Source organism: Phoenix dactylifera, chromosome 5 (genome assembly GCF_051530095.1).
Source record: "Phoenix dactylifera cultivar Ajwa chromosome 5, Ajwa_hap1_PhDact_Kaust_v1.1, whole genome shotgun sequence".
NCBI classification, from domain to species: domain Eukaryota; kingdom Viridiplantae; phylum Streptophyta; class Magnoliopsida; order Arecales; family Arecaceae; genus Phoenix; species Phoenix dactylifera.
The window spans coordinates 20,290,016-20,305,623 of record NC_143194.1 but is presented as its reverse complement, the minus strand read 5'-3'; the positions used below and the strand labels follow the sequence as shown (position 1 = coordinate 20,305,623).

General features: G+C 39.2%; 2 protein-coding genes across 2 annotated transcripts; one reads left to right on the top strand and one right to left on the bottom strand.

Annotated features, from left to right (window-relative positions):
- The first annotated feature begins 5,387 nt into the window (after positions 1-5,387).
- Positions 5,388-7,545, top strand: LOC103722703 (uncharacterized). The gene is made up of 2 exons (XM_008813353.4): positions 5,388-5,742; positions 6,900-7,545. The coding sequence occupies exons 1-2, from the start codon at positions 5,432-5,434 to the stop codon at positions 7,093-7,095; spliced, it is 507 nt and encodes a 168-aa protein (XP_008811575.1). The 5' UTR covers positions 5,388-5,431; the 3' UTR covers positions 7,096-7,545.
- A 735-nt stretch (positions 7,546-8,280) lies between these two features.
- LOC103722702 (uncharacterized) lies at positions 8,281-15,240 on the bottom strand. Its single transcript, XM_008813351.5, has 4 exons — positions 15,002-15,240; positions 10,571-11,375; positions 10,400-10,456; positions 8,281-8,954 (listed from the first exon to the last, which is right to left on the bottom strand). Exons 2-4 carry the CDS (start codon positions 11,213-11,215, stop codon positions 8,628-8,630), a joined length of 1,029 nt encoding a protein of 342 aa, XP_008811573.1. The 5' UTR covers positions 11,216-11,375; positions 15,002-15,240; the 3' UTR covers positions 8,281-8,627.
- Positions 15,241-15,608: the final 368 nt, after the last annotated feature.

Below are 15,608 nucleotides of genomic sequence, written 5' to 3'. Positions count from 1 at the left end.
AGGGTTAAGTGGGATTCGTGACCGATGTTGAGATTATAAAGATTACCATCCTATGCTTTCATTACTCTTAAAGTCTGGTCTTGAAGCGCAAGCATATTATAACTATGATAAAATTCTTCTGAATTTTGTAGAAATAACTCGTGCCCAGGAGTTTTAATGGGTTTAAGTGGGATTCATGATGGACGTTAAGATTATAAAAATTATCATCAGATGCTTTTCATAAATCTTTAAGTCTATGGTGAAGCATAAGCAGATTATAACTATAATAAGATTCTTCGGAATTTATTAATAATAGCTCATGCCATAACTAATGCAAAGAAGTTGCACAAATGACTGTAACTCTCACTATTCCTTTTAAATGAACACCACGTATCGTTGAATTCAGGATTGATAAAAATGGGAGCTTCACCATCCTAGCACATATATTTCTTTTCCTTTTTTTGGGTACAATGGCGGCTCACACCCTATGTGTGTGCATGCGGCCTAAAAGGTCAGAAAACAAAAGTTTATACACGGGCTCTGGCGCAGACTTGTGGTCCATTCAAATAAATCCTCTAGAGTGATAAGCAGCAAAAGAAGCAACTCAGTCAACGATACAGTTTGCCTCCCTGTAAATATGCGGAGCCTGGTAGGAGTCACACTCTCCTAGTAGGCTGCGGATGTAGCATGAGATTTTAAATAAATGACCTTTGGTGATGCAATGATTAAAGTGTTGCCAAGACTTAGAACAACGCATATATTTCATGGTGCTTGCAGTCTCTACAAGTTAAGACATTGTAAATTGATGTGGATCGAATTCATCACGCCTAAAATCTCGCCTAACAGCTCAGCCCACCAATCAGGCGATGATACTCGTTTAGCAAAATTTCAAATCTCCGAACAATCAGCGTGATTGGTAACAGCTTGACGCAATCTCAACGTGACCGAAAAGGAATATCGTAACCGGACAGCAAATAACAAAAGCGCCCGTTCATAGTGCATCTACAAAGAAATATCTTAACTAGCCCGATCAACAGATATGGAAAGAGCTTAACTGCTCATCGCGAATTGTGCGATCCAAATCACACGATTCACATCCTCTCCTCTATAAATATCAGATATAGAGGGATCCTGAAAGCACAAAAAGAAATCTGAATATCATACCCTTATACTTTTATCTCTCTTTCATATCTCATATTTATTCTCGGAGCTCTGTCTGCTTTAAGCATTGAAATATTTCTAATTGGACACATTCCAATGATTTTTCAATCATTTTCTATAGTTACAGAATAGCTCCAATGACATGTTATGCTCCTACAATACAATCAAGGAGGATGACTCGTCCATCGGGTCGGATTTTTAGCGGTAATATAAATTTTATACAAAATTTGGTGGATCTTGAGACCATGACTAACAAATAATTTTCTTGTGGGCAGATATCACATCAATCGAAGTAAAAAACGAAAAATAAAAAATCGATGTACCCTTACGAGATATGGTTGGTGCGTAACTTGCAATGGGTGAATGTTCATTTTATTAGCAGCCATGGTTTAACTCTACGATGTAATGAATGCTCTAAAATCGTACAAATTAAAAGGAAAAGAGTTTGTTTTACGCTTGCAGCAAGGCTCCCAGGCCTTGACCAAGTACTAATATGACGAAAAAAGAAACGTAGCAGTCCTAGCCGTAGCCGATGAGTTAAGCCGAGAGAGAGAGAGAGAGAGAGAGAGAGAGAGAGAGATGACAGCGTAGGAGGAGACGAGCGGCGAAAGCAGCCAAGACGGCGTCCGACGGAACCGCGTCGTGCAGCGTTGGAGGGTATAGGAATCTCCGCAGAATCCCAAGTCGGCACCCTTCCGCGTTCCATCTCCACGCCAGCTCTTCTAACCGGAAATTCTTGCGAAGAGGGCAGCGGGAAGCTTCTCAGGGTATCCAGTTTCCAAATTCCCATGGAGGACGATAGCAATACTCTTTGCACCCACTCTCCACATTCCCCTTATGCCAGATTGGGCACCTACTTTCTGGTGCACCTAACCATCCACCCCTTTTGGGAGGTGGTGGAACCACATGGCTTGGGACCTAATCTTTTTTAAAAAAAGGAGGATTTAAGTGAGAGTGTTTCTTGATGTGGATCTGGTTTTCTCTCGAATCACGGTTTTAAATTCAGGCTCATCATCGGCTAGTTAGGCCAGATTGGATCGATTCATCGGTCGTCTGTATAGGTTAATCGAGTCAACCGTAATCCATGTAAGATTGTAAAATTATGTATTCCTTTGCCTCTCGAAGATAAAGAGATAATAGTATATATGATAATGAAGATAATTGAAAGAAAGTGCTAATATATAATGGAGACACGGTTCTACTTCAATTAAGCATGCAATCTATAACTAATAACTTCAATACTCAATATACAAACCCAAAGGTAGCAAGAAGTTGGCTTATAGGGAGGTTAGGGATTTTAAAGTCATATTTTTGTTAAATTATGGATTTTTGAATTAAGTTAGATTGGAAGATTTAAGTCAGATTAATATTTTACCGCTATGACCCCTAATATCTGCTGAGTCGGACCAAACTGATATGGATAGATGAAAATACGATCTAAGCCTAATCCAATTTCGTAGGCAAGTCATTATTTAGACCTAGACTTGAATTAGGGCCTGAATAACTATGTCGGTTTAGGCCCCACTGATGAGTTGAAGCCACGGAGAGCTTATGTTAACTAAACCCATGTGCAAACCTACTTGTTCTGAATTGAGATTAATTTTTCTGTGATCGACTAAAAGATTAACCTAAGCCACACCACAGCCAAAACAATTTATGACAAACAATTTATGCCAACTGAAGTATGATAAAAAGAACTAGGTTATATCTAGGCAAATGTTATCCCTTTCCCTCAGGCGCTTCACAAAATCCAGTTACATTTGAACATAAGCATGCCTAGTATAATTTTAGATGGACTTTCTTTATGCCTACCTTCCAAAATTTTGGAAGATAAAACTGAATGGAACTTCTAGTAAAAATTATTAAAATGCCAAGCATATATCCAGAAGTCTCTATCGTTTTCTTTGTCCATTAAGCCTCACAATGTTAGGATTTCCTAAATCAAACTGCAATCGTAGTTTATCAACCACCTACGACGACAACCGAGATCTTCGACTTAGCTCCCATTGGTAATCCATCTACGGCGGAAGATAACAAAAATGAGACAAAGTCCAAACTAAATCAATACAATATAACCTCAACTATCTACCCATTCTATCTGTCATATTAGTCGAGTCGATCTGATTCGTTCTTATTGTGATCTCTTCGTACATCAGTATAGCTTGACGGAGTTTGTTTGGACATTTTATGAACTCTTCAAAACTTACCTTTCATATTTTCTTGATTATGCCAACCATCACACTCGAATTTACTCGGTCCAACCTCACCTTGGCCAGTACAACACCAAGAACAACACGAACCAACCCACAGTGACATCAGCTGAGTTCAAAGTCTTATTAAATTAGCTCAAGATACAAATCAGTAGGTCAGGCCTCGTTTTAATGCAAAATTAAAATAATTCTCATTCTCTTAACATTAGTTAGCAAGTATAGAAGTTCTACATGTATGATGCACCTGAGCCACTAAGATAGGAAGGGATAAAAGAAAATAAAAATTTACAAGGGCCAGGGTCCATATAGATGGAGAACAATAGTCAAGAAATTTTAGTCGATTAAGGTGAGGTCACACCTCCAATGTTTTCATGCTATACCAGTAGGGATAACGTCTTATTGGTTAAAACTCACAAGAGAAGCCCTGCAAAAATTTATATAGAATGATTGGATATCCCCATATAAGTGTAACAATCACTTAGAATGACTTTCCTGGTTTTAGGTTTTGGCAAGAGTTGTGTCACTTACTTTATGTATTAAAATATAGAATTGGGTCCGGCAGCAGCTTGGCATCCTCTCTTCTTGAGCCAACAGGCAATTCCATTACATAAATAATTCTTAAAATAAGTGACATAGATTTGCCATGAAATATGATAAGAACGGGTGAAATAGATTTTTGATAAGATTAAATTAGATATAGAGAGTAATAATCCTATTTAAGGCATGTTTAGGTATTCCTGTAGGAATATCTTGCAGGAATTGGGGAGAGAGGGATTGTAAAGAGAAGGAAAGAAGAGAAAAAAGAGAGAGAAAAAAAACTCATAGAGGTTTTTTTTTTTTTTTTGCCTCTCCAGGATACTAGCTGGGAGGGAGGGTGGAGGTTGGGCTGTGTAGATTGCCCATGTGAGCTACCTAATCCACAAATTCAACAAAATTCATGTTGGACCAAAATTTTCTGCTAGATTATCTAAATAGACTCTTATAAGGATTTTTCTCTCGTTGTCAAATAATTGTATAGGTTTCATAGAAATTTCTATACATGCCCTATATTATCATTTACATTATATCCTAAAGCTCTATTGCTTGATTAGCCATGTAAGAAATTTGATTGCCATGCATTATTGGAGTTGAATGTCCAATATTTTCTCTATTAGATCAGCCATACTATAATTCAGCTCCATAACTAACACTACTCGCAGTTTCGACCCAAATTTGATTATTTGGATTGGACTAGGTAATTGAGGTCATTGGTCTTCGCCACCCTCTTTATGTTATTATAGAAAAAAGTAAAAATATAAAGTAGAAACTCACTCTCTTCATAGAGATTTATGGGCATGTTTGTTTGGAGGAAGTTGGACTTTGGAATGAAAATGTGTATCTCTTATTCTAGCCATTTGGTTGGAAGGAGTTTTATTCCTATTTCGATTGTAGGAGGTTCCAACCCTTCCAAACCCAATCCCCATTCTTCTTTAGTATCATATCCTATTTCGATTCCAATTATGACTCTAATTACTAACAAAAAATGTGGGGCATTATGGCCATTTCGATTTCGATTTTGATCCAATCTAATTTCGATTCCAATTCTGATGAATCAAATACATCCCATATGTTTACACATCTAAGGTCACCAATATATATATATATATATATATATATTCTTGTGCAGCAAAGCAAATCATTCCCCACGTTTAAATACAAGTCTAGCTTATCCAAACAATCATGAATGGCTGAATTATAGTTGCAGGATTTGCTTCGACTCTCACTTCGACCCTTGATTAACAAATGGTAGCGCACGAGGCATTTGAACCTTGCATGCGTGGATACAAGGAAGCGGACGGGAATTTGCCCCGCTAGATTTGTTTAAAAAAATAATAGCAGTAAAGATACAAATAATAATAAAAATAAAAACAACGCACGATCCCACACGACACGATTGTGGAATGTGGAGAGAGCGAGGCTATATGACACGTCTCAAGCCACGTGTCACGTGCTACGAGGAAACTGTCCTTCGCGCAAATCCAGTTCTAATAAACCGGCTATGGACCTGCTGGTTTCCATGCCGCCCAGGCTGAGGACCAGGCATGGCTAACGGAGTGGGAGGAGGACGAAGACCCCCCGCCACCCCAAGCTACTCTCTCTCTTCGATACTTCTTCTCCTATCACTATCATTCCTTGTTCTCTCTCCTCTTATCCTATCCCCAGTCCGAGGAGACCACCATGGAGATGGAGATAGAGGGAGCGGGGATGGGAGAGTCGACAAAGAGTTGGGAGAGAAGCAGGAGCCAGACCCCGCCGAGAGGGCCATCGGCATGACCGCGCTCACGAGCCGGTGGGATGCCATCAGAACCTGGGCCAAACTTGCCTGGATGAATTTCCGGCCACCTGAATCCTGGTCAGTTAGTTCTTGCTTCCAATTAATATATATCCCCTCTCATGCATGCGTATTTGCTTATCCTACGCAAGGATTGGGTGGGATCGTTACATTTGTTTGTGGTCATACCAAGGTTAACAAACGCTTTTTAGATGGCTCAGGGCTAGGCTTTTAATTGCTGAATTGTTCTTGGGCTCGTTTCGTTTATCATAGTTATGGGTGACTATTTGATCGTGAAGAACGATGGAATATTTAGGAATTGAGTATGGAATGGCTGCTTATGGAAGATTATAATGTAAGTAATGCAGTATTTTCTTGATATGGAAATTTCTAGCTTGGAGGTTGAGCATTTTTTGGGGGCATAAAATCGAGCCTTTTGAAGGTCTTTGGCTCTGAAAGAAGTTTAATTGTGGAAAATTCCAAGAGATTAGGGATCAAGAGTTACAGAATGAGTCGAAATATTGGATTTTATGTTTTTAGGATTTTTGAATTATGACACAAGCCAAACAGCGAGTGGTATAGAATCATAATTTCTAATGGAGAAAGAAAATTCGGTCATTCTGCTTTCTGCAGGACATTCAACACAACGTAAGTGAATTTAGGGGGAAAAGAAAGGATAAATCGCTATAGCATAATGCATGAGCCGCAGCAGCATAATAATTTTTGGATAGTTTGAAATGTTTCGGAAGCACCTTATGAGAACATCATGAATAATTACGTGAAATTGTGGATTAATAAATCATGGAGATTATTTAACTAATTTCATCAAATTAAGCTAAGCTATCCTTCAATTTTTGAAAACATCATGAATAATTGCAGTATTTTTCAGTGACTTGATGAACATCGACTTGCTTATGCATGAGCTGTCCGGAATTTAAGTGAGATGTGCATGGTGTTAAGGGCTGCACCTATAAATGCCATGAATTACATTCAACTTATTGTTTTTCATTACATACTAAATATGTTCTGATAATTTTTCCTTCTCAATGATTCCTTCATTCGATAATACATTACATAAAAAAAGTGCAAGTAAAGCGGCAATTTTCTTGTATAGCTCGGAATTCTTCCTTAACATTCTTCCAGAGCTTTTTTGTGAAGTATTCTCCGTCTTCCTTAAGTTTATACTGGGAAAGTTTTGCAGTAGCTGAATCGTTTGTCTGTTGCATTGGAAAAAAAAGGTACCGTAGGAGAGACTCAAGCGCAGGGGAAGTGGTGAAGGAGGCTGCCACGAGAAGCTTTGAGAAAAGCAAAGAGACGGTAGCGCATACAGCAGAGTCAGCAGCTAAGGTGGCAGGGGAAGCCATGCATAAGACCAAAGAGAAGGTTAAGAGGACCGTCTCCAGGCCGGAAGGAGACCCGGATGCAGAGCTTTAAATCGATTGTTAGATATAAATTTGTAGCTGAATGTGTTTGTAGGAATTAGCTCCGATGGTTCTTTCCTTTCAAATAGATTGTCCTTAATGTGGTTTGTATTTGTAGTATGTGTTTGTAAGAGCTGGCTGAAATGGTTTGTTTCTACTTGCAATTACATCATTTTCGAGGTAGCTATATTTGCTTGTCTGGTATGTTAATAGGAGTCCTTCAATAACGATCTTTTATTCTCTCAGTTTGATTACTCTCAATGCGGAGTGTACTTTTCTGTCTAAGGTGTTTGTTTTAGTCCGGTATTATTGATCATTTTTTTTTATTGCAAGGAAGTTTCTTAATTCTGTCAGTATTGTACTGTAGTGTGTTAGTACTACTTTTTGAGGAAGTGTACGTTTGAGTCTTGTCTCAGTGGTTTCTTTATTCAAATAAAGCATGTGAGGGTAATTTTTGATGGTTCTTGTGGCTTTTCTCATCTTTCAATCAGATTATTCTTTTTCCTTTTGCTAACACAATCAATTTATTCTAAAAACAGATTGATTCTGTGGTTTGATGTGCTTGTGGACTTTTGTGAAAAGGGGGAGAGAGTTGCATCAGGAGACCTTTTCTTCTTCACGGAAATGGCTCGTGTATTTCAAATTGGAGTGAAATTACTCTTTTTCTTTTCTGCTGCAATGGAATGTGAAACCACTCTAGAATAGGAAGTACAATTAGGATTTAAAAAAACTTGTAATAGTGTATCAAATTTATCTTGGATAGGCTCGCACCATGACACGAAACACGAAATGTCACGCGGTGACCAAACTGAAGAAGAACAGGAAATTTTCGAGAGTATGAGCTCAAAAGTCAAATTAGAACCAGAAAGAAGAATGAAGAACGAAGCAAGAGTGGCGTTGGAAATCCAAGCTTGCAAGAGTATGTGAAATCTGCCAGTGAATGACAATAAGGAGCCTTTACCCCCCGAAAAAAACAATATTGAGCCTGGTTTGAAGTCAGGGATCAAACTGGGCTACAGCCCAGCTACGGTACCTGTATAAGAGTCCATACAAGGGTTGCAACTACTGGGCTGCAGCCCAGCTTGTCCAACTATAAATCAAACATTAAAGCTGGGCTACTTGCTGATTTTCTTTACCTGACAATTAAGCAGTATGATAAGTTTTGGTGGAATCGACAGCTCCAAAACGAGGGAAGAAATTGAAACAGAAAATACCGGACATGCATTGCACAAGTGAAGGAACAGATACTGATAGAGTGCGTGATCTTCCGCTACGTGCAATGATAGAACTCAGCTCACTTTACAGAGATAGCACAATTTCATGGAAACAGTCAGAAGACCTAGTAATCTGTCGTATTCTTTTATCGAGCATGGAGAAATAAAACGAGATAAAGAGAGAGTAACCTACTGTGGTTATCAACAGTAGTAAAAGGTTCGCGGTTTTTGATGGTGTGTAGTTTACCACCACATCCCAGGTGCATGTGAGGAGAAGAGACTCGAGAGACATCACGGCAGCAATATATGGAGGGGCGCGGCAAAACATCACTCACTGTGGGCAGATCTCACAGAAGACGGGCAGCCTCCGGCGCTGGCTGGGGCCGTAGAGCACCTGGTTTATGTACGCCTCCTCCTCTTGGGTCGGCGGCCAGATAAACGACGGCTCTGATAATGATCGCCTTGGAGAGACTGTAGGAGCCGCCACGGCCGTGGAGCCCACCTCCGCCCTCATTATGGTGGCCTTGGCCGCGGGAGCGGCGATAGCTCTGGTGGTCGCCGACGCCGACGACGAAAACGCCGAGGGGTGATAGCGGAATCGGTTCCGGTACGCGTACGACCCAGCAATTGGCACCGATTTGCCGCTCTGCCCGCCCACCTGTAACATTATACAAAGGATACGGATTATAACTTCGTTGGCAAGCGAGGAGGGAAAACAAAAAACAAAAATAAAAAAATATACGTTATGCCATGCTTATAATGCCCAATATATTTTGCACGTTGACCCGCTAGAGAGTAAACTGATCCACGCCAAAACCGGTTTAGCCCGCTGCCAAGCGAAGACGCATGAAAGCACCAGTTTTTCAACTAATATTCTCATGGATTACTTAAATAAAAGATATTAAAAATAATAAATAGCTCTAAAATACACTAAGATGAGTACTAAATAAATCATTCTCAACTGTGTAAGTACCATCTTCATACTTTATCTTCAAGCTCTTCCAGACTATGAACTAGTTATGAACAAAATCAGCAATTTATTTATTGATAAATAAACCGGTATGATTCTGCACCAACTTTAGTGCCTCCTTACAATTGCAGAATCAACATAGGAGGTGATGAAAATATTATTAAACAAATAACACATTAGTGGGTGCGTACCAAAAACATTTTCTAATACATGGTTTTGGATAACAAAAAAGGCATGATTTTGGATTTATTATACCGCTGTGAAGCAGAAGTAACAAACTCGCATTGAAAAATTATCATCCAATTAGATAATATGAAGTCAATACACAAACCAGACATCATTTATAAAGTAACACAATAACAAAATGGTAGCTATTTTACCATCAATTACAAATGATCGGCTGTTCAATTTTGACTTTCGTCTTAAAATAACATTTTCTTTTAAACAAAGACCGATGCTATAGCTACCTGCATATTTTTACTTAGCGCCTAATTATATAACTTGGAATTATTATATTGGCACATGGAGAGCAGCTTGCACTATTGGCCTTCACTTCGTGAAGTGACTTTTGGCACCAGTTTCGTTGATCTGGAACCCTCGGCCAATAGCTCCTAACTGGCAGTGATGAGGTGTGAAGTGTATTTTTCACTAAAACTATAGTTTAATCAGGATTTCATGATTTTTTTATAGACAAAGTCAATGTCATTCCACCACTTGTACAAGGACAGCTAAAAACCTTGAATAGAGATTTCCATTATCTTTTTAAAATTTAAAAGGATCAAACGCAATTCTTTATTAGGATAAATTTATAAATTCATTATGGCTAAAAGCTAAAATCTACCTTTATAGTTTAAATTAAAGGAACGGGAGAAAAAAAAAAAAAAACTTTAGTATTGCCTTTGGTTTCCATGATTGCTGCAAGGACTGACTCGGAGATGCACTTCAAATTTGGTGCAGAATATTTCGTATCGGTTACAACTGCATTACGCGTACATTTTTTTATCCTATTGAGATGTGCAGTTTTATAAAGTGAAAAAAGTTCATTTCTAAATTCAGCGGCTGTAGAGGAACACAGCGAGTAAATCAATATTTATGCAACATGCAACATCAACGAAGATGAGATTTAAAATTACCTCTGATTTTGGCCTCGTACTGCGAGTGCCGCGCAGTTCCTCCTTCCCGTGAGCATACTACAAAATTTGAAACCAAGAGAATTGGTCAAGCGTCCCATATTATGATGAGGCCTGTCAAGGATAGCAAGATTATATCCATTTTGGGGGGGAGAGAGAGAGAGAGAGACCAACCTGGCACTTGGAACCGTAACGGCAGAACCCCAATTCGTCCCACGACCGGCAGATCTCCGTCTTGTAGAGACTATTGCCGCCGCCATCATTGGCTGAAGACGAGGACGATGACGACCCGGTCGATCCGAACTCGGAGACCGACGACCTCGGCCGGGCCGATTCGGAATCGGTGACGAGGACCCCGTCCATGACCAGCACGTCCTCCTCCACCTCCACCTTCACCGGCGTCTTGTACATCTTCGGCGACCTCGCGAGCGCCGAAGGAAGGTTCTCGATGGGAGAAAGCGGCGATGATGACGAAAGGGAGCTGAGGGAGGAGCGGAGGTAGAGGAGGCGGTGGAGGCGCTTCCGGGCCGTGGAGTGGGGGCCGGGGGAGTTGGAGGCGGAGGAGGAGGAGACGGAGAGGGGGAGGCGGGAGCGGGTGTACCGGAGGAGGGAGGGGTCGACGTCGGGGGAGCCGGTGGACTTGGGGTTCGCGGCGCAGGCGTTGAAGGCCGGGGTGAGGAATGCGTTGGAGGTCGGGGAGGAGAAGCGCGGCAGCCGGGCGGCAGATGAGTCCAGCCACGATACGGATCCGCCACTGCTGGCCGTCTGATCGGTGCCGGTGCTGCTGCCCACGTTCATGGAGACGTATCTCTCCGTCATCGACTCTATACTTCCCCCGCGGGACGCTTCACTTCAAATCACGTCAATGCCCTTTATATGTGTACTTAGGACGAGACGACGAGTTGGTTAGCCAGGGGACGTGATAATAAGCATCTGAAATGACCGAATTACCCTCCTGCTTGCCTGAATGGCCTCCTCCCTGTCAGAAATTCACAAGTTTTAACAAAGACCCAAAAAGAAGCGATAATTTAAATTTCAAACTTAAAGAAAAATAGAAACAGAAAAATAACTGAATCGGTTCATTGAATTTTGGAGTGCCAATTCGATTTGATTCCTAGATTTATTGCCTGTATTTTTTTCTAACAAAATGGAGAAGAAAATTCAAGAAAAAACAGCAGATTGTACAAATTGCTAAAATTTTAATGGTAACGCAACAACAGTGGATAAGAATGTTAAGAGAAGAGTAGACGAAGCTTGAGAAGAGAACTGGAAACCAAAACGTAATAAATGAAGTTAGCAGTCTTTTGTTTATCATAATAGTGTTGTAGGAAGACAAACCCAAAATACACGCATATTGTTCTCTTGAGCTTATGCGACACATTGCACATGATAAGAAAATATTACTCACGGCTTCATAATTTATATATAAACTGATCATGCAATAATGCAGCTAACCCAAACCATCTACTGAAGCGATTTTTATAAAAACAGTTTATTTTTGTGAAAAATGTCGTAGATCCACCTGACAGATGATTAACATAACCAGTACATGAGTGATAATTCTTCAAATCTGGCAAAAATACTGCAAATCTCCCATGTCCTAAAATTTGCAGAACCTCTAGTAGAATGCCAAACATCATGCAAGTCACTCTACAACACATTTGAAGGCAGAACCACACTTCAGATGACATATAACTCAGACGTAAAATAATGAACATCCCTTTCTAAAGGAATTTCCAATAACTATGAAGCAGCATACAACACAATACACTAACTCTAGGGTGCTAGAGGGGATCACTCCTGTTGACAAAAATAAACCTTCCCTACTCAAATTCATGCTACAACATTAATATGAACTACATCTCCCTGCATTGTGTCCAAGATTAATTATTCCTTGTTCCAATAGCCAATAAGATATGTAACTTATTTAGCAGATCTATGTATGGATTATAATTGACTACAGTAAGTATTTAGCAGATCTATGTATGGATTATAATTGACTACAGTAAGTTCCTGGCATCATACGTAGTGCTTCATTTTTTTTTTTTTTTTGAGAGGATAGTACATCAAAATCATAGCTTAAAAAAAACACTGCAAAAATAATGCATTTTTCACAATAATAAAGATGGGACAAGAGTACAGATGTTCAATTATTTTCCCCTAGAGATGTCCTGAATAATTGGTTAATTTTACATTATCCTTTTGCTCTATAATGAATAAGCTTGGATTGTGTTCAGCTTGCTACGCTACCCACTTAAGCAAATCTAGCAAATGCTATCTAAAATGGAAATGATTCTTATAGACATGGTCTGAAATCTCAGCAGAAGTTCTGGCTTCCATTGCTAAAAAGAAACAAAATAAGTATTAGAAAAGAAGCGCTAATCACAGACCTCATGTTCAGTACTTGAGAGTAAACCCTAGATGTGCCCAAAATATGACACAACACAATGTTAAAAGCCTGATGATTATTGCTTCAAAACATACTGGCATTCAGCCCTCTGTTTTAGACCTTATCAACCACCTTACTCAGTCAATAAGGGCATAGATTTGGATATGAGAACTCACAGACCTACAGCCCAGCTATAAAAATTTGTCTTAAATATCCCTTAGTGAGACAGTGCTAAATGCTAAAGTCACGAACCTAACACTACTTTCTGGGATCAGCTTTTACAAATCTTCATTTACCAATAAAAGTACAAACTGCCTCTTAGCTGATGAAATGTCAGTGCTGATGGACCACTGGTTGACACAAGAGAACTCTCTAGAACAGTATTTTTTCCTTTACATGGAGGAGATAGTATAAAATTTGATATATGGGCTAGAGACCATCAAATATCTCATATAGTGTTTACACCATACCAAAGACCAGATTTGGCCACTTGACAAAATTTGGTTTTCTACATACTCAATAGGAAAGCGGGCAAAAGGGATACATAAACCAAGAGAAATAATACAGGAAGCAGTGCCAGTTTGCATACTGTGCAGATTAAAAAAATCTTGGGAAGAACAATTATACTGTCAGTTTGAAATTTCATGTGTCTAGACTCAACAAAATTTATTGATGATTACCTTGTAACGAGATCACAGATACTGATATAATTGTCTTGCAAAGGACCTCTATCATGACAACACAAACAAAAGCATTCAACTGATCAAACCTAAAAGCTTTATGTTTCTGTCAATTTAGATACTGCAAGATTCTAACAGGAATTAGACCATTACCGTCACAAATATGCTTATATTCATGTTCCGCCACATTTTCAATGATTAAAAAATAATACATGATTAATTAGGAGAGAATAGTGTGAACACTATCGGTAAAAAGAAACTTACAAATTGTTAAACATAATATCTCAACTATTTATTGAGAAATTACATACACCTTTAGATCTTAGACGATCAAAAAAAAAATCTAGAGCACTCATCTCCTTCAAGAATGGCTAATAAACAATATAAACAATGAGCAAGCTCCTAGATAAATATAAATATTGGTCTTATATACAACCTAGGAGTCACCACAAAAAAACACTACAGCGATGACATCCATTATCAGTTAATCTGAGAAGCCAGAAACAAGACTAGTAGAAGCTTCAAGGTTCAATGAAGGAAAAATTTTACGTTTCTTACATTTCAAAGTGCCACAGCGAACAGCACTAGGAGTCGGATCATGAGTGTGATTAAGGAATGATTTCAACACCATAATATTGCAATCCACACTTCAAAGTCCTTCACTTGCCTCCAACTCATTAAAATCTATTGCCTTAGCTTTCTATCAATGCTCAACAAGGGGAAGAAGGAAACTGACATTACTCAAAATTAATCAACAGCCCAAGAAAAATATGCAACAATCCTGAAAGTGTTCAAGTTTTTATAGATTGTATATTCTGCGGTCATGTCTAAAAAAATCATGCTCTGATGCACTGCAAAAGGCTTCTCAGAATTCATTATTAAATTGAGGACAAGAACTTATAACAGTTGATATCAAACCACCATCTGCTGAAAAGACTCAAATCAATTCAGAACCCAAGAAATATATGCAGCAACTCCAAATGAACTCAAAGTGCCAGATACTGTACACTGCATGATCGAATTCACAAAAAATGAAAAAATAAAAAATAAATTCAATGAAAGGTTATAATTTAAAGATAAGAGCGAGGGTTTTCTTCAGTTGATGGTCTTTTCTTCCTTTTGTTATTTTTCACCTATTCAAGAAATAGAAGAGAGGATGTTACCTAGCATTTGAGGGCATTCAGGGGAGAACGCGAGAGCACCAGAACAACATTCCCAACAAATTAAAACCAAACCTCGATTTCCAGATCGTTTTCCGATTTTCCTTTCAAATTTTCAGAATATTTCTTTGAATCAGAGAGAAATATCAGCATCTTTATGCTCTAATCTCTTTCAGGAAACTAATCTTGTGATGTGCTAAAAAAAAAAGAACTAATCTTATGTAGCAGATGATTACAATAAAGCTCGGTAACATCTAGATTGCTAAAGAATTAGGAAAAGATCGAGTCAATTTCCACAAAATATACCATCAAAAACGATTTCCTGAAATGAAAAATCGGGGAAACTTTGGGAGAATTTCTTGAATCGTGATCGAACCTGGAGATCGGATCAAGAAACCATGAAGAACGCGCCGACGATTCCAAGAATTAGGTGATACTGACCGTCCGATCGCCAAATCGACGGCGTTTGGATCAGATCTTCTCGTCTCCCTCCGAATTCTTCCCCTTTGGAGAGGCGGTGAGCCCTTATCGTCTCTGTGTGTGTGTGTGTGTGTGTGTGTGTGTGTGTGTGTGTGTGTGTGTGTGTTTAAGCTGTGGCTTGCCCGGGAAGGAGGTTATAAATGGCGAAGGGGGTTCGGTTCGAAATCGGGATTCGCTGTATCGCTGATAGCGAGATGGTTTCGACCGTCTGATACGTTGGATCAGAAAACGACGGTTGTGATCTCGTTTAAAGTGGACGAACTCGGTTGGCAAGGCACGAGCTTTTTAGATGACGAAAATACCCTTATGGGAACATCTCGCTCGACGGGATTCCGCTAACATATTATTTATTTTAAAAAAATGGTTATGATCTCACCTACTAAAATTATTAAATAAGTTTGATAATTGTATCGAGTGCTCCCTTTGGTAGTAAATTATGGACATTTGAATGCTTGGGAGCAAATTTACATAAATAAAAGTATATTTGCAATGAGATCCATGGA

Excerpts from the sequence above, each read along its gene's own strand:
- LOC103722703 (XM_008813353.4), top strand. The coding sequence starts at position 5,432 with ATGGCTAACGGAGTGGGAGGAGGACGAAGACCCCCCGCCACCCCAAGC. Across the intron at positions 5,743-6,899 it reads TTCCGGCCACCTGAATCCTG|GTACCGTAGGAGAGACTCAA; the intron begins GTCAGTTAGTTC and ends TGGAAAAAAAAG.
- LOC103722702 (XM_008813351.5), bottom strand. The coding sequence starts at position 11,215 with ATGACGGAGAGATACGTCTCCATGAACGTGGGCAGCAGCACCGGCACC. Across the intron at positions 10,457-10,570 it reads GTTACGGTTCCAAGTGCCAG|TATGCTCACGGGAAGGAGGA; the intron begins GTTGGTCTCTCT and ends CAAATTTTGTAG. Across the intron at positions 8,955-10,399 it reads GTACGAGGCCAAAATCAGAG|GTGGGCGGGCAGAGCGGCAA; the intron begins GTAATTTTAAAT and ends ATAATGTTACAG.